The sequence below is a fragment of the Pyxicephalus adspersus genome, chromosome 4 (assembly GCF_032062135.1).
Source record: "Pyxicephalus adspersus chromosome 4, UCB_Pads_2.0, whole genome shotgun sequence".
In the NCBI taxonomy this organism is placed as follows: Eukaryota; Metazoa; Chordata; class Amphibia; order Anura; family Pyxicephalidae; genus Pyxicephalus; species Pyxicephalus adspersus.
Genome location: NC_092861.1, coordinates 117,417,710 through 117,436,304, shown reverse-complemented (window position 1 = coordinate 117,436,304; position 18,595 = coordinate 117,417,710). Strand labels below are relative to the sequence as shown.

Sequence of the window (18,595 nt, the reverse complement as noted above, 5' to 3'; positions counted from 1 at the left end):
TCAGAGCCTGTTGTCCTCAAATAAAATTTATTGTTGACATGACTAATCTGTCAGTGTTACAGGGTCCAGGTTTTTTGGTGGGTTACATCTAGTAGGGTAACAAAGGAGCCAATTCAGTACAGTTCAGAGAGAAACTTCTCTACAATCTTTAGCCTTCCCCAGCTATATCCAAAACCAAAGAAGAAAGTTTCCCCTATAGGCTAAATTTTAACTGGCCTTTACCTTAAATTGGCTGACTTATTTTCACAGCTCACAGCTTTACTCTGCACCACAGAAAGATCATTTTTGCTGAAGACTTCAGATTTACAGGTCAAGCAGTTGAAAGAAAAAAAAATCTTCTTAAATCATAGATAAATATGAGAAATCAGTAACCTGATCACCAATCACCAAGGGAAGGGGAGGGAAAGATACAAGGGAGAGAGGGAAAAAAACAAGGAGCGTGAAGAAGGGAAAAGGGGGATAGAGAAGTAGGCTGTGGAAGAAGAATGAGAGGGGGAGGAAGTGGGAAGAGAAAGATAGCAAACACAGAATAAGCGAAAGGGGAGGGAGTAGGGATAGAGAGAAGGAAGGAAAGGGTAGAGAGAAGGGAAATATAGAATAAAGGAGGGAAGGCGTGATAGAGGAATGGACGGAAAGCGGAGAGCACAGGACAGGGAGAATGGAATGGAAAGAGAACGATGATACCTTTAATACATATGTCATCTCTGCAGTGTTAATGACCTTAGTATAATCACTTTTCAATTTGAATTTTTGCTTCCTGTTACAAAAGAGCTGAACTGCCTGCAGCAAGCTCCAGTTCCAAATAAAGATGTTTTAATATGTGAGAAACCCGGCCCTTGCCGCAAATGATTTGTGCAGAAGAGCCCGCTCTTGGCTACTTCCCCCACTGCTTTGAGGCCTACATTGGAGCTATGATTTATATATCTGAGCAACAGATTTGTAGCTGTCTACATTACAATACTACTGGGTTACAATATGTCTATGGAAACCTTTTACTTGTTTATCACTGTCATTTATTCCAGAGGTGCACAGAAAACATTGGAAACATTGGAACCACACACACCTTAAGGGTAACTCTGATCTAGCTCAGAGAAATCCTTAGCATGATTTTATCTTTGTAAAACTGTCAAATACATTATACATTTGGGAAATATTAAAGTATTTTTTATTCTCACAGTAGTGCACTTCTACTTTTAATATTTTAATTTTTGGACAATTTCTCAATATGACGCTGACAGAGTGGAACATGAAGCACAGTAAGATTGGTGACACGGATACTTGTAGTTTATTAAATTTAGAAGTGTTGCTAAAATATACATTCATTTCAGTTGTTGGTGATTATTTTAGTGAGGCTCGCAATAGGATGATTGGACGGTTTCCACATGTTCCCATGGGACTACCAGTACTCTAAATGAACAGTATAGGGTCTGTAAAAGGAAATAATAATTAGTCTTATATAACCTTTTGTCCTACTTGTAAGCCAGAGTGATAATCAATCTCATTGTAAAAAACACATGCTGAAATAAAGTAAAGAATGGAGTTACATGTTTCTCAATTACTACAAAGTCACAGCAGCCAAGACCTCTCACTGTCCCCCAATGACTTTTTCGAGTGACAGGTATGCTTTTTATTACATAGCAGTGACATTTAAGCTTCTATTATTTATTCAGTGCAAGAGCAACAAAAAAATATTATTTCAGAAAACATTACCAAATCTGCATGCTTTTTTAGCTCAGGCCCTCCTAGGAACATTATTATAATATTATTTTTATTATTATTGTCCAACATAAAACAAGACTAAAAATCAATAAATTGGAAGGGTGGGGGGGAATTACTGACCTCAGCAAGCTGTGAATCTTTAATCACGTTGCAGAATTGTACATCACTTGTGGTGCCTTTCTTGCAGTCTGTATTTCCAATTTCTGTAGTTATTGAATAGATTATTCCAGCAACAATCTGAAAAAAAATTGACATAGTACTAAAGATAACTGCATGCTGGATCTGAACATAATGCGAGCTTCTAAATCATAACATGTAAATAATAGTAATGATAAAGCAGTATCGAAGTACCTGGGTTTATCTGTGGTGTTAACTATTGAACAAGCTTCTGATGAATTGCTATTTACTGCATTGTGTGTTGTAGTGCATTGCACATGGATATAAATGGGCACCTGAGCTTTAGGGCTAGCCGCAGTGCAACTTTGCAACACAAAATCAATTTCCATAATTTTTTTTGTAGTGACAATGGGAAAGAAAAATTCCCCAATGTTGACACAGACAGCAATAAATACCTTGTAAGAGTTCTAACTCTTCCTTAATCTATACAAAAGAATAAAAAGATTTAATTTTTTTGATCCCCTGCAGTTCTTGTTCCTCCTGATGACCCCCACACATTACAGGTGTGATGTACATGTGGGATTGTACCTGGTGTTTCGCTGACACAACCTTCACAAGCTTGTATTCATAGTCCGTCTTTGATTGCTCGTTGTAGTTAGTAACAGCAAAGGTGGCAGCATTTATGACTCCCTGGTTGTTGGGATCAATCGGTTCATGAGCACCAACTAAGCTCTCAGCTATAAAAAATGGTAGAGCATACCAAAATAGTGAGCATACAACCACAAGGAAGAATCCTGCAGACATGATGATTCCTTTACAAGGAGAACAACGAGAGAAAATGGTGGCAGAACAGAGGCACAGAGACACTTTTATAGTCACACAAGGCTAAAGATAGGATTTGCCAGATTGATTATTTCATCAATAAAAAAGAAATCTGATGTTATTTTATGGCAAGTACAAATATTGCAACAAAACTTATCAATCTTCTCTACAATGAAGTATAAATTAAGTCATTTAATAAAATTAAGAAATGTAACCGTATGTTGTAAAGTAAATACATGACAGCCTTGCTAAACACCTTGAGAACGGATTCTTTATTTGGTCAAGTGTAGCACAGGATAAAGTGTACTTTTAATGTGTTTATGCTTTTTTTGACACCATTACCCTTCCTCGCTTTTCAGGCATCAGAGTTCAGCATATCCAACTGCATGTTGCTGCCATTAATTTGAAAAAAATGTGTATTGGTTAGTTCTGATTAGGAATGAGCGAGCTAGATTTGTAAATTCAATCTCGCAAGGAATCGGTCCTTTCACGCTTACCGAATATTTACCCACCTGGGCGTTTCACTGATGTCTAGATTTCTGTACCAAAAGCAGTACACTGTTTTTCATGACCTGTAACTTACAGAAATATGTCCGAACAAGGGTCTAGTAGATATCCTGAATATAAAAAATGTTTAAAACACACAATCATGTAAAAAAAAAAAAAAATTACTTTTAATAAAATTAAATAAAAAACACAAAAATCAGCTTAAACAAGAATTCATAAATAAATTAAAAATACTGAAAATGCAATAATTCTGTATACTGTTTAGTAGGTCAGCACAGAGCCCAATGTCACATACCTATAGACAAAACCACATAAATATATTTTGTATTATTTTGTATTGGATTGGATACAGGACTTTGTATTGAATCCAATACAAAATATTTGAATTTTCCGCTACAACCCCCATTGACGGGTGCATGGACATCATCAGAAGTCCCCGAGGGACGCGTACGCGAACGCCGGGTATTCTAATTCTTTCCGAACTTCCGTATTTCCATTCAAAAATGTTAAATTTTTTGCATGGAAAATTATTTTAGATTGTAGGCTATAATTCACCGAATTACTCAAAAATTACTTATAATTCAATGAACTACCGCATAACTCACCGAAATATGTCCAAAATGTTATAAATTTAATAATAAATTTTTTTTTTATAAAACAAAAAGTAAAATCCTAAAAAAAATCTTTAAAAAAAAAATAGTGTATAATGTAATGTAATTGTACAGTAGCCTATATAATATATATATAATACAATTATATATATATTATATAAGATTTCTTTGTATTGGACTCAATACAGCTTTTTTGTATTGAGTTCAATGCAAAGGATTTTGAATTTCCCGCCCCACCTCCCGCCCGCACCGACGCATGCAGCGACGTCACCGGGAAACCCCGGAGATTGTCACTGCACTCGCCTGATGAAGACAGAAGAGGACAGACGTGTCCAGAGGAGCTGCGGGGACAAGGTAAGTGTTTTTTTAGAGATCGACGCTGGAACAGATGAAAAAATTCTGTATTACTCTCAAAAAATACAGATATTTCTTTGTGTGATACCTCTTGGTATTTACCAAAGAAGACCGCTTGATACAGGTGCATTTTTGCCTGAATAAGTAAAAGATGAGCGGTAGGCCCAGGGGAAGGCATTGAGCAACCTGCCGCATCTGATGGGGGGCATACTCCCTGGGAGTCTGCCACTGTAGGACAGCAGCAGCAGCAAACTGTTGGAGGCAGCAGCACAGGTTGTCAAACAGGTCTGAGATGTGTGTGGAGCACCAGTACGCTGGTAGATTTATTGAGAGGGCTTACTACAATCATACAGCCACGTCATGTGGAGAGTATTGTGGACTGGGTCTCAGGGGCCTCAAGTGCAGCCGGGTCTTCTTCTGCAGCAGGCTCTTCTTCTGCAACAGCAGCAGCAGCAACCAGCACAGCCGTGACAGGAGCAAAGACAGGAGTTAGCGTGGCTAAGGTGCCTGTACCTCCCGATGACTCTCCCATGTTGTTTGACAAACAGCCTGATGATCTGTCATTGCGAATTTCAGAGCAGGAGGCAGACTTTGAGACCCTTGGAGAGTATGGTCAGCACTTGCTGGGCAAGGGTTCTGCATCAGTGGCTGCATTTGCAGAGGTTGGTTTAGATGAAAATGAGGTTGATGATGACCGTGATGTAACCTGGGGACCCCCGTTGCGTGTAAGGTATAGCAGCATTTCTGAAACAGACGTAGAGGAAAGGCAGCAGCAACAGCAAAAGCAGACTGGGGATGGAAGGGGGCGCAAATCTGCCTCATGTGAGTCCCAAAGAACACACAGACAAGTGGGCACAAGCAAGGAAACAGTCAGAGACGATGTGACCGTGGGGGAGATTGAGCTGGTGCAGATGCAGGGCACTCAGCGGACACAGAGGCAGGCAAAAAAAAAGAGCAGCAGAGTAGTTGCACGCATCTCTCCAGTGTGGTCCTTTTTTACGCTGAAAGACGATGACAGTTGCGCAGCAATCTGCATCCTGTGCCACAGGCAGATTCGCAGAGGACAGGCCGGATCACATTTGGGTACAACATCCCTGATTTCCCACAAATGCGTAAGAACTACAAACCAAAGTCGGAACAGTACTTGCATTCTCTTTAAAGAGGTGCAACCACATCATCGGTTCTTCTTCCACCTCTATTGACATCTTCTCCACCTCCAACGTTCATTGCTACTACGTCTCAAGAGGTTCTTGCCAGCCAGACTTCCAGCTGCAAAGTATCAGCTTCTGTCCGCAGGTTTCATGGCGTCAAACTATGCTTGTCGCAACAGACTCTGGTTCCCTACACATCCTGGAACCTTCTTCATCTCAGCCTCTGACTGCTTACTCCAGCCTCTGACTGCTCAAATATCCAGTCTGGATTTCTCTTGCTTGCTCTCTGCCTGGACTCCTCTGGCTCTTTCTCAGCTTGGCTGAATACCCTCCACTCAGCTTCTTGCTGATAACTTTTCTTAGCCTCTTGTTGATCACATCTTCCCCTTTTGCACCTAAGTGCATATTCCCACGTCAGGGTTGGGCCAAGGGACCCACCCTTCACTTCCCTTAGCCAGCTCCAGGGTCCTGGTTTGTTCCTAAAACCTATTAACCATTACAATTCTCTTTTCCTTGGAGCCATTTTACCACTTTCCCTGACATTTTAGGGACACTCTGTAACATATCCCCCCCCGTTCGACCCCGTGGGGTTGGACACATTATGCCAATACAATTAACCCAGGATAGGGCGTCTGCTCTCCCCTGCATTTTCTTGCTCTATCCTTTCTCTAGGCTGCCATTGAAGACCTATCTGTATTTCTTTTTCTAGGCCAACAAACAAACACACAAAACCATTTTTTTTTAGAGACAAGGTGCTCTGGACCAAGTTATTTCTGGTATGTTTACTACCTGGTTGAAACTTCCTGCTTGGACCGCACTGCACTGCACTGTTCTGCTTTCGTCCAGGTTTCTCCCTTTGCACTTACAAGCTCTGCATTTTTGCCTTGAAGAGTTTTCTCTAGCTGTACAATCTCTTGTACCCTCTGCTGATGTTTTTGCTCTAGTTCCTTCTTCACCTGAATTATCAAAAACTGAACATCTGAAACAAGACTGGCAATTTTCTCTTCAGCTACTATGGAGGAACATTATGTCTCTTGATCATTAACAGTATTTGTTTGCTCCAGAGTAGGCACACTAAATTTTTCCTCCCAATTTTGCCAGTTGCTGCACCACCTCAGTCAGCATTTTTTGATTCTCCACTGGCATTCATGTCATCCACTTCATGATGCAAACTAGCAATATCGTCTTCCTTCCAAACCCTTCCGGCACCACAGACCACAGCAACAGTACTGGATGCCAGTTACCAATGCAATGCGGTCCATGCTCCAGAGCCCACTGCCTCCTCCTCCTGCTTCTTCTGCTGATGCCTGTCAGTGCTCTATTCACAAAAATTGTATTACAGACTTCTAGGTGGCATTGAGGATGCACTATACCCAGCTCAAGATGCCAATACCCATCTCAGGACCCACCCCCTCCCCCTCCTGCTGTGGCTGCTGCCACCTGTCAGTACTCCATTCACTAAAATTGTACACTTCTGGGTAGCACTGAAGATGCACTACACCCAGCTCATCCAGGTCATGATGCCAGCTCGAAATTATTATTATTATTATTATTATTATTAATATTAATAAACAGGATTTAAAAAGTGTAAACACATTATGCAGCTATATAAATGAAATGGGGGTTCATACATTATATAGCAACACGTTGTCCTGCTGTTTTGACGCCAGAGACTGTTGCTAGTGGGTTGAGTTCACCCTTTCTCAATGTCCTAATGTTTATGCTGCCTTCTTGACACTGTCAATCACGCAAAAAATCGCTTTGCCTTTCATTTTCTGGCAAACCACAAGGTCTTTTAGAACCAAAATTTTGCAAACCTAGCAGAAGTTCGAGGGAATTTTTCGTGAGACTGTCAGAGGCCTTCTCGCTCATCCCTAGTACTGATCCATAAAATTCCAAAACATTTTAGTAAGTTGTTTGCTAGGTTTTACAGATTTTAAAGTGTAGTTGTATTTACTTATGATTTGCAATAAATGTAGAGACTAGGTGCTTATACAAAGCAAAGGATCTATTCTCCAGCTCCATGTGAGTCATCTTGACAGCCAGTATGCACTCACACATGGTAGGAAGAGGAATGAGTGCTGGTTACATTTTATATGCCAGTTTATATGTAGCTCTCTCCCCTTTTCCCTTCCTGTTTTACCTGGGTCCTTCTTGACATGGTGACTACAAAACTCACTTTGTCTGTCCTTTTTAAAGTTTTATTGTAGAACTTAACAAACAAATGATGGAGGGTGAGGGCAGCGGAATATCAAAGAACACAGAGCACTTACCTGCAGTATAAAAAGTCCCAACAGAATTTGTAATTTACATACATCTTAAAATGGTAATAGAATGAGATAGTTCCAGGGGTCCCAAAATTCTGCCCAGGTCTCTGTTTTTCAACTATTTAAACACTTACTATTTAAACAATCACCAACTTTTGAAAATAGGCACAAAAATATCCCATAGGCCTTAAAAGTGATTCAACAAAGCAGGTACCACCAATGCAGCAACAGACAATCAACCATTTTTGCCTATTAATAACTCCAGAAATATCTCTAATGCACTGTACTACAATGCAAGTGTAACCCTTAAACTCTTAAAGTGATCCCGTTACACACATATGACCCTTTCCACATAACTAAACTTACCTTTTGACTCTTGACTTATTCACAGGTCCCTGTCCTTTCACCTGACACTAACCATTAAGGTAGCTCCCAGGATATCTGTCAGTTTTTGCTCCCAGCCACATCCTTAAGTCTTGCAGGCAACCATGTGCTGGGCCCCCTAAGGCCAAGTGGGGTCTTGTCAATAGCCAAAGACTACAGAGAAATATTTGGGGATTGGTTCCTGGGTAAAGTATCGGCCATTAACCAAAACCCTTACACCCAGTTTTTACCTTCTGTTTACTCCATTGTTCATATTCTTGGATTAGGACCATTTAGCGCAGGTTATGCAATATTATTAACATGAGGAAACAATTGGCCACCTAATGGAGCAGCTTATTTAGCAACTGTCCTTTTTAAGTGCAGCCATCTATGAGATCATTGTGTTGATAACTGATAATATTAAGAATGACTTTGGATGTCTTTAGTGAATGCAAAGTCACAAAATGGCTTTAGGTTTGTTTTAAAACACAAAACAGACTTAAAATGAAAAAAACAAAAGCCACAGGAAGTAGTGCCTATTGACAAAAGAGACCTTCAATGCACAGTGCGAGATTGGGTGACGTGCCCAGAAGATCAAGGAAGAAGACAGAAGAGAAGAAGGGAGATGGCAGACCAGATCATATTTATCTAATAAACTAATAAACATCCAGGATGTGGTATATCTTAAAACAAGGGACAGCGTCACAATCCAAGCAGTGGAACCGGTTTTCTTTTCTGATTTTTTTCCGGGGTCATCCTGCTTAGAGCAGCACACCATGCACATTCTTGTTGTCGCTTGGTGGTACATGCTCCATAAAATGACAACCAGTCAGGCATTCCGGGTTCACCACTGTAGTAGCACGGCATCCAACTCGACCTGTTTCCATTTGTTGTGTTTGGTATTTCAAACATATGGCTTCACAAACTTTCGAAATGAACTCAGGGTGAGGTACAGACCTGTCATTCTGTTGTTTGAACAGAATGTAGGCATTCCACAAACCTTGTTCCACAAGATGTCTGAAAATCTTTTTAAAAGACTTTGTTGCTTTCTAAGGGCCGGATAGAAAGTCATCGCCTGGCCGGTTCTTTCAACACCTCCCATGGTGTTATTATAGTCTATGACGACTTGTGGTTTCAGGATCTCTTTCCCACCTCTTGTTCTTGTCTTAGCAGTGGCGGTGTTATGCACAAGGCAAACATCCTTCTTGTCACGCCATCGCAAAGATATAATTTTGCCTTTCTGCCAGGCAGCTATTTCCCCAGTCTTGAGCTTCTGTTTGGCGAACATGGATGGCATTTTGCGCCGGTTAGTCCTAATGATTCCATAGGCATCCATTTATGCTGGATGAGGAACTTAAATAGTTCAGGGGAGCTGTAACAATTGTCTGTAGTGACACAATAGTGTTGATTGAGCAGTGGCTTAAAGGGAGACAGCCCAGATAATGTCGCCACTCCATAGTTCCTGAATCTGGGGCTAAATTGTGTGCCTTTCCCAGTGTAAATCACAGAGTTGCAAATATGGCCTGTTGCTTATTAGCACAGCAAAAGCGATATCACACCTAACCATGCTCTCTTGGATGCTATGTATTGCATCCAGATGAGTCTCCCCTTGTAGGCCATTAGACTTTTGTTCCCACTTCCTGCTTCTCGAAAACCTCCTGTGTGTAAGCAGCTAATTGTTGCTCGACATACCTCTTGGTTTCCTCAACTATTTTCCGAATGACTTTGTCTTTTAAAAAAAACTCCAGTTACGCCAAGGGGTTGTGTTCCACCTCTACCTTCAGGCCACGTGCCCCAGAATCTTGGGGGCACTGGCCTAGCCTGACTAATGTCAATCGAGCACCAAGTGGCAATATTACTAAACTCAGTGATTGAATCTTCGCTGTCACTTTCAGTGTCCGACGACAGGTCTCTAGGCGAATCACTGTTGCTTGACTCCACTAGCAATTGTAAGCCACTGTTGTTCAGAAACAGCTTGAGTTGAGAGACACCTTTTGGAAGCCATGGCAGAGGTCAGGGCTGGTGGCAGGCAGAAACGTTGTCAGAATCCAGTCCGAGGTCAGGGCAGGCAGCAGGCAGAAATGTGGTCAGAATCCAGGCAGAGGTCAGGCAGGCGGCAGACAGAGATGTGGTCAAAGGTCAGGCAGAGGTCAGGCAGGCAGAGACGTGATCAAAGGTCAGGGCAGGCGTCAGGCAGAGAAATGGTGAAATAGTCAGGCAAAGATCAGTAAAGGTAATGGCAGACAGGCAGGGCACTATAACAGACAGGTAGGGCACTATAACAATCACTGTAGCACTGTAGCAGTCCAGAAATATAATAATTACTTTGTATTGGATTCAATACAGTTTTTTATATTGAATCCAATAAAAAAAAAATTGAAATTCCCGCCGCTCTGCTAAGCAACGGCTGCATACCCCGATGTCATCTGGAACTGCCGGGTGACCAATCAGCGGAAGGGGGTGCAGCCAGAAGATGAGATCGAAAGGGCAGGACAATGGAGGACCAGGTAACGCTTTAATTAATACTCTTTTAGCTACCCTGAGTGTGGCCCGGGGTTACCACTCAGGAGGTTAAAAGTAAGTGTGATTTTTTTGAAATTGAAATGTCTCTAGTTACCGTAACATACATGCACCAAATAAAAGAGATGACAAATCAAGAATCTCCACAATGGATACTTCCAGAGAAATGCAATTCATGTGATGGATAGCCAAGGGGTACATGTTCATAACCCCCCCGGCGATAATGCCGAGTGTGACTCGGGGTGGATTTTTAATGCAAAAAGCGGTAATCCCGAGTAACACTCAGGATAAGAAGAAAAGCCCCTCTTACCTGCGCCCCACGATCCAGCGGTAATCCAAGTGATCCCGTCTGTTGCTGTGGCGTCTATACATTAAGGGGCGTGGTAGGGCGGGAAATTTAAAAGTAGATTACATTGTATAGTTCTTCTCACATTGTGATGGCTCTGTTCCAGAGGAATGTAAGGGAATGTAAGTGTCCAGCTATGTGTAACTGCTCAGTCCCTCACACTGTGGCGTCTGCATATTTGACTGCAGGTGGCTGTGAGCAGTACTTAGCATCTACCCCAAACCAGGGTTCCATGGCACAAGGAAAGGGTTACCCAATGGCAACCTTGCCACCAACTGGAATGCAGCCTTGAGGTTTTGTGAACTTTAGGAGGCAACACAGTGCACAGACAATTGACAGTACCCCAATGTTCAATGCCATGAGTGTGGCTCACAGGGGGTCCCCAACATGCAAACTCATATTGGGGACCCTGATTTTATGCTTCTGATTATGTATCTGGCAATTCAAACACATCCTTGAAGTTTTGTGAACTTTAAGGGGCAACACAGTGCACAGACAATTACAGTACCCCAATGTTCAATGCCATGAGTGTGGCTCCCAGAGGGTCCCCAACATGCAAACTCATATTGGGGACCCCGATTTTATGCTTCTGATTATGTATCTGGCAATTCAAACACATCCTGAAGTTTTGTGAACTTTAAGGGGCAACACAGTGCACAGACAATTAGCAGTACCCCAATGTTGATTGCCATGAGTGTGGCCCACAGGGGGTCCCCAACATGCAAACTGAATTTTTTTTATTTTATGCTTGTGATCCCATATCTGGCAACTTGTTATATGTAGAGGACCTAAATTTAGTTTAGTAGCAGCTCTCGTGGTCCGTTGCGTACCCTGAAAATTTTACATTTCTATAAAAATCAGTGAAGGAGATATGAAGATTTATTATGGGTTTAATATGGGGGGGGGGGGGGGGGGATAATGACAGTTGCATGGACACAAATCACAGTACAAAGTGGGCAGGGAGCAGTTCCCTCTCCTGGCAACATGATCTGGATAGAGAAATATAGAGGATGCATGTGCCCCATTGCCTGCAAGACAATGAGCAGAGACGGAATGAGGAGAGCGCCAGATCTGACGGCTTCGCCGGGGGCTGTAGATTGGGCACCCTTGCCCTACAGCATACATTTTAACTGGCCTTTACCCTAAACTAGCTGACATATGTTTACAGCCTTACTCTGCACCACAAAAAGATCATCTTGGCGGAAGACTTCAGATATGGGGGAAAACTGAATGATGGGTGATGGGACTGAGACCAGGGATCCCAGCAAGGTAAGTGGCATAATTTGTTTTCTGTTTCATCCACGGACCCCCTATGTAAACACAGCACGCTAGTTATGTAAGGTCTGGTGAAAGGAATTTGGCGAATCGATTTAGCTAATTCTATTAGAGTCAATGGAATGAATTTAAACATTATTAGCAAAGCCCCTATACATGTTAGAGCCACCAAATTTGCTTGGTAAATGTAGGAGAACAGTGGCAACAAGGAAAAAATACAGAAGTTCCAAATGACCTTGTGGTTTTCCAGAAAATGGCCGGCAAAGTCACAACAGGCATGAAGGATTTTTGCATGATTGACAGCGTCCAGAAGGCAGTATAAACATTAGGACATTAAGAAAGCGTGAACTCAACCCACTAGCAACATTCTCTGCCATCAAAACAGCAGTAAACTTAAAAATTTAATGTACGCACCCAAAATGAATTTTCATAGCTGCATAATATCTTAACGCTATATAAATCCTGTTTATTAATAATAATAAAATTAATAATAATAATAATAACTGGTAGCTGGCATCATGACCTGCATGACCCATAAAGTTGTGGACAAGTAGTGTGATGACATTAGGCAAAAGGATGGAGGACCTGAGATGAGAGAGACGTGGGTCAGCGAGAGCAGTAGCAATGTGTGGCCTTTGGTCAGCTGTCGCCAGGGAGACTGCATTGGTAGGAGTCATTGAGAGTTGGGTGTAGTGCATCGTCAATGCCACCCAGAAGTGTACAATTTTAGTGAATGGAGTACTGACAGGTGGAATGGCGATACCTCATGGAGGGTTCCCCTCACAAGATCACTGTTTTTACTGACCACAAGAACCTCCAGTACTTGCAATCAGCTTGCTGCCTCAACCCCTGGCAGGCTCGTTGGTCTTTATTCCTCTCTCGGTTTGATTTTTTCATTGTATTCAAACCTGGTCCTGCTAACTCCAGAGCTGATGCTCTTTCTCGCTCCTTCGACTCACAGGACTCTGAGACTGCTGTGGAGCCAGAATTTATCATCCCTCCAGCTCGCATCCTGGCCTTGACCTCTATCCAGGAATTAGCTGTTCCTCCAGGCAAAACCTTGGTACCCCCTTAACTTCGCACAAGGATGTTACAATGCACATGATTCCAAACTTTCTGGTCATCTGGGCGTGCATAGAGCGTTCACATTTCTCTCTCAACAGTACTTGTGGCCCAATCTTCATAATGATGTGACGGACTATGTCTAGGCCTGTGCTGTCTGTGCTCAAACGAAGTCTGGCACCTGTGCCCCTGCAGGACCACTTCGTCCACTACCTATTCCCACAAAATCCTGGTGTCATCTTTCCATAGACTTAATTATGGATCTTCCTCCTTCAGATGGCTGTACGGTTACCTGGGTAGTCGTGGACCATTTTTCTAAAATGGCCCACTTTACCATCGGCTGCAGCATTGGTGCCAATTTTCATTCAGGAAATTTTCCAACTTCATGGTATGCCCACTAATTTTGTGTCAGATTGCGAGGTGCAGTTTACTACCCACTTCTGGAAAGGCTTCTGCAAATCCCTTGATATCTCAGAATTCTCTTCAGCCTATGATCCGCAGACCAATGGACAGACAAAGAGAATCAATCAGTCCTTGAAGCAATATCTTTGAACCCTAGTATCCCCTCACCATGATGACTGGGTGACTCTGCTACCTCTGCTAACAATTTTTGCACCAGCATTAAGGAGTCTCCAGTTTTGTTGGTCCTGTCTCTTCGTGCGTGGCATCAGGTTATTTCTTTACCGCTTATATTAATGCGATTACTGTAGCTTGGATTTGTATAGGCTATTAATTTACACGCAAGACAGGGTGGTCTAAGGTTGTACGCTGATCTATGTAGTGAATAAGCAAAAATTATTTTCTACGTACACGCGTATTTCCTTTCTTTCAGATCATGTTTGACTCTGCTGTTTCCTGTTGTAAGTGCCTAAACAACCCTGATTCATTTTGTTATATCTGTGGCAGTTTCACCATTCCCAGTCTAAGGGCGAACATCAGCACATTTGTAGAGCAAGCCTATTTGGCATAATTCAAAGTTAAACTTGGTGATCAAGATAAATCTTGGGCACCTCATAAGGTGTGCAAACAGTGTGTCGAGGGTTTACAGATGTGGACAAATGGAACACGTGATAAGATGCCATTTAGTATACCTATGGTTTGGCAAGAGCCAGGAGATCATTTCAGTGACTGTTACTTTTGTATAGTGAAAACTTCAGGATATAAAAAGAAAACAATGTAACCTAGAGTATCCTAGTCTACCATAGGCTATACGCCCAATGGCTCATTTAGATGAAATCCCAGTGCTGGTTTTCGTTACACTACCCTCGCTTGAAGAAAATGATTATGGTGATGAACTAGGTGACAACAATGTTGAAGTGTTTGAAATTGAAGAGGACTCTGTTCGTAAAGGATTTGATCAGCATGAGTTGAGTGATTTGGCATGTGATTTGGGACTATCGAACAAGGCTTCAGAACTCCTAGCATCAAGACTGCGTGAGAAAAACTTACTTGAAAAAGAAACAAAGGTATTGTACTTTTGAACCAGAGAATGTTCATTTCTGCAGTACTGACAAAGGCTTTGTGTATTGCCATAACATACCTTGTTTAATGGAGGAATTGAAAATTCCAATCTATAACTCAACTGAATGGCCACTACTCTACTACAAAGTGCAGCTTAGAATGTGTCCTCCTTCACAATGGCAAGATATTTGGGTCAGTCCCAATTGGTTATTCAGTTTCTCTTTGTGAAGAATATGCAGACATAAAGAGAGTCATTGAGTTGTTGCAATATCACCAACACAATTGGGTCATCTGTGTTGACCTTAAAATGGTATGCTTCCTTCTTGGTCAGCAACACAGATACACCAAGTATCCCTGTTATCTGTGCATGTGCAGAGCTTGTAAGAGGCATTGGGTGGAAATTAATTGACCTCCAAGATCTGCCCTAAAACCAGGTGATCCAAACATTCTACATGAGCCACTTGTTGAAAGAAAGAATATTCCCATCTCTGCACATGAAACTGGGTCTGATGAAGAAGTTCATTAAAGCCAACTGAAGGAGGCTGTTTCAAGTACCTCATTTTTTCATTTCCTAGCCTGCAATTTGAAAAAAAAAAGGCTGGTGTGTTGATGGTCCACAGATTTTGCAGCTCATCAAAGATGAACATTTCATCAGGACGATGTCATAAGTCGAAAAGAATGCTTGGTTATCATTCAAAGCCATTGTCAAGGACTTGGAGACACATGGGCAAAAAATTACACAGAAAATTGTCAAAAAACTCTTGGAGAGCTATAAAATGCTTAGTTGCAATATGCACATCAAGGTGCATTTTCTGCATAGCCATCTTTCTAACTTCCTGGAAAACTGGGGCAGTCAGTGATAAGCAAGGTAAATGATTCCATGAAGATTTGAAGGTCATGGAAGGACGGTATCAGGGTAGATGGGATGTACATATGATGGCTGACTATTGTTGGAGCATCTGGCAGGATTGTCCTAACACTGAACACTCATTTCATTGTATGTAAAATTTTTATGTTTATTGACAAAAATGGAGGGTACCCTGTATCGTAAAAACTGGATGTGATAGCAAAAAACTGGAGTCATTTCTGGATTCATCACCCAAAAATTTGTAAAAAAAACAAGTGTAAGATCTAACTAAACAAAAGTGCGTTCCCCAATGTAATGTTTTAATACCACCCCTAGGGGACATGGCACCCTTGTGAGAAACCTGGCCCTTGCCTCTAATTAGTTCTGCACAGGGACCTGCTCTTGAATACTTCTGCGACTTCTTTGAGGCCGATATTGTAACTAAGATTTAAATTATAGCTGAGCATTAACAGATTTGCAACTGTCTACATTACTATACTTCTAGGTACATTATGTCTATGAAAACCTTTTACTTGTTTATCACTATTCCATTGGTGCACAGGCAGAGACATTGGAGCCACATTCACCTTAATGCTAACTAGCTGTTCTAGCTCAGAGAAATCCTTAGCATGATTTTATCTTTTTAAAACTGTCAGATTCATTATACCTTGTACATTCAGGAAATATGAAAGAATTTGGAGGTTTTGTTCATTGTTAGGACTGACATTTTTTAATCCCACAGTAGCACACTGCTACTTTTAATATTTAATGTCTAATAAATGGACAATATGACCCGGACACAGTAAGACATGAAGCACAAAAAGATTGGTGAAAGAGATCCTTGTAGTTTATTACATTTAGAATTGTTGCTAAAATATACATTCAGTTCAATTGCTGGTGATTATTTTAGCGAGGCCCGCAATAAGATGATTCGACGGTTTCCACATTTTCCCATGGGACTATCAGTACGCTAAATGAACAGTATAGGGTCTGCAAAAGGAAAGAATAATTAGTATTATATTACCTTTTGTCCTACTTGTAAGCCGGAGTGATTATCAATCTCATTGTAAAAAAACACAAAACACATGTTGAAATATAGTACAGAAAGGAGTTACATGTTTCTCTATTACTACAAATCACAGCAGCCCAGACCCCTCACTGTCCCAGAATGACTATTGGGAGTGACAGGTATGCTTTTTTTGACATAGCAGTGACATATAAACTTCTATTATTCATTTAGTACAAGTACAAAAAAGAAATCCTACTTACAAAAAACATTAAAAAATCCACATGCTTTTTCACCTCAGGCATCCTATCAACATTATTATAATAATTATTAATATTATTACTATTATTATCCAACATAAAACAAAGCTAAAAATCAATAAATTGTAAGGATGGAGAGGTACTGCTGACCTCAGCAAGCTGTGAATCTTTAATCAGGTTGCAGGATTGTACATCACTTGTGGTGCCTTTCTTGCAGTCTGTCTTTCCAATTTCTGCATTTATTTCATAGATTACTCCAGCAACAATCTGAAAAAAACATAATTGACATATATATTGTTAAGTACTGAATATACCTTTATTCTACATCTAAACATAATGCCAGCGTTTAAATTAGAACGTGTAAAAAATATTAAGCAGTATTGAAGTAACTGTGTGTATCTGTGGATTAAAAGGATAAAAAGATTTAACTTTCTTGGGTCTCCCCACAGCTCTTACTTGTTCTTCCTGATGACCCCACACATTACAGGTGTAATATTTAGAACATTTAATTAGTGAAACAATATAGCAGCACTAAAGCAACAATTTTCAGTTTAATGTATTGATGAGTTGCTTTACCAGCAGGTTACCGTATGTGGGATTGTACCTGGTTTGTCGCTGAAACAACCTTCACAAGCTTGTATTCATAGTCCGTCTTTGATTGCTCGTTGTAGTTATTAACAGCAAAGGTGGCGGCATTTATGACTTCCTGGTTGTTGGGATCAATCGGTTCAGGAGCACAAGCTAAGAGTTGAGCTGTAAAAAGTGAAAATAGTGAGCATACAAGCACAAGGAAGACTCCTGCAGACATGATGATTCCTTTACAAGGACAAGTAGAGAAAATGATGGCAGAACAGAGGCACAGAGACACTTTTATAGTCACACAAGGCTGCAGATATGGAATATCTAAGATGTGACAATAATAAAGTGAGCCATCTAAGGAGTGAGAAAAGGAGCATAGGGGATGACTGGGCAGTCAGGGAGCAGACAGCATAGGGTTAAGTTTTCTGTTTGGAAGTGAGCCAGCAAAGGGGGCGGAGGTATAGGAGGGGTAGAAGGAGTAAAAAGGGTCAGGAAGAGGAAGTAAGTTTCTTGTTCAGGGAAAGTTCTTCCCACCCTCCCTCTTTTTGTTAAATGATAGAGTGTGGGTTAGTAATGACAGAGTGTGGGTTAGTTGAGTGGGTTTTGTTGGTCATTAGTGTGGGCGGTTGAGGTCCTCGAGGGGAGTGTGCTGGTGGTAATAATTATGGTTAGGACCCATCTTTCGTATAGAGTCCTGGGTTTAGGTTAATGGTCTGGTAGATTGTTGTTAGGGGGGTCTGCACAAAGAAAGTATATATTTGTTCCTGAGCTGGAAGTATGGGCGGCTGGGGGCAACTGTTTTTTAAGGTGCAAACCTCTAAAAGGTGTAAGGCCGTGCAACCAGTAAGCTAATTGGGAAAGCAATATTGTTGTGGTATTTGTTATTGTTTATCGGGTACTAAATTTTTTAGGTATTATGTTTATACTATGTTGTTGATATTTGATTATGTTTTATACTGGTTATTTATGTGTTTTTTTATACATTTATAATGTTATTTATATTGATATTTTAAAAAGGTATTTAGTTATATTTTGTTAATAAAAGGCCAACGGGCCATTTAAGCAAAGCTTGGTGTGGTATTTCATTGGGGAAGAGTTAGGTGGTTATTGAATGGGGGTAAAAACAAGGGGGTGGGGGTTGAAATTTTGGTAAAGGGGGTATGATAGGGGAATGCTATTCTATGTATGACTATGTCTTGACACAGTAATGTGTTTTCAGTATGTTTAAGATTTGCCAGATTGATTAGTTCATCAATAAAAAAAAAAATCTGATATTTTATTGCAAGTACAAATATTGCAACAAATTGTATCTATCTTATCTACAATGA

At 41.0% G+C, this 18,595-nt stretch overlaps 1 protein-coding gene across 3 annotated transcripts; it reads right to left on the bottom strand.

Moving 5' to 3' along the window:
• Positions 1-1,304: 1,304 nt before the first annotated feature.
• On the bottom strand, positions 1,305-17,666 carry LOC140329251 (cystatin-like). 3 transcript variants are annotated; one of them, XM_072409418.1, is made up of 3 exons: positions 17,293-17,651; positions 16,839-16,955; positions 1,305-1,427 (listed from the first exon to the last, which is right to left on the bottom strand). In XM_072409418.1, exons 1-3 carry the CDS (start codon positions 17,494-17,496, stop codon positions 1,344-1,346), a joined length of 405 nt encoding a protein of 134 aa, XP_072265519.1. In that variant the 5' UTR covers positions 17,497-17,651; the 3' UTR covers positions 1,305-1,343. The 3 variants fall into 3 exon arrangements, with proteins under 3 accessions (XP_072265519.1, XP_072265521.1, XP_072265518.1); XM_072409420.1 differs by lacking the exon at positions 16,839-16,955 and adding an exon at positions 1,840-1,956 and having other exon boundaries at positions 1,332-1,427; positions 17,293-17,666; XM_072409417.1 differs by lacking the exon at positions 1,305-1,427 and adding an exon at positions 16,248-16,412 and having other exon boundaries at positions 17,293-17,647.
• Positions 17,667-18,595: the final 929 nt, after the last annotated feature.

What these genes read in the sequence shown, in the direction of transcription:
- LOC140329251 (XM_072409420.1), bottom strand. Translation starts at nt 17,496, where the DNA reads ATGTCTGCAGGAGTCTTCCTTGTGCTTGTATGCTCACTATTTTCACTT. An exon ending in TTGTTTCAGCGACAAACCAG is followed by an intron (nt 1,957 to 17,292) that starts GTACAATCCCAC and finishes ATTTTTTTTCAG; the next exon opens with ATTGTTGCTGGAATAATCTA. An exon ending in AAGATTCACAGCTTGCTGAG is followed by an intron (nt 1,428 to 1,839) that starts GTCAGTAATTCC and finishes TTCCTTTTACAG; the next exon opens with ACCCTATACTGTTCATTTAG.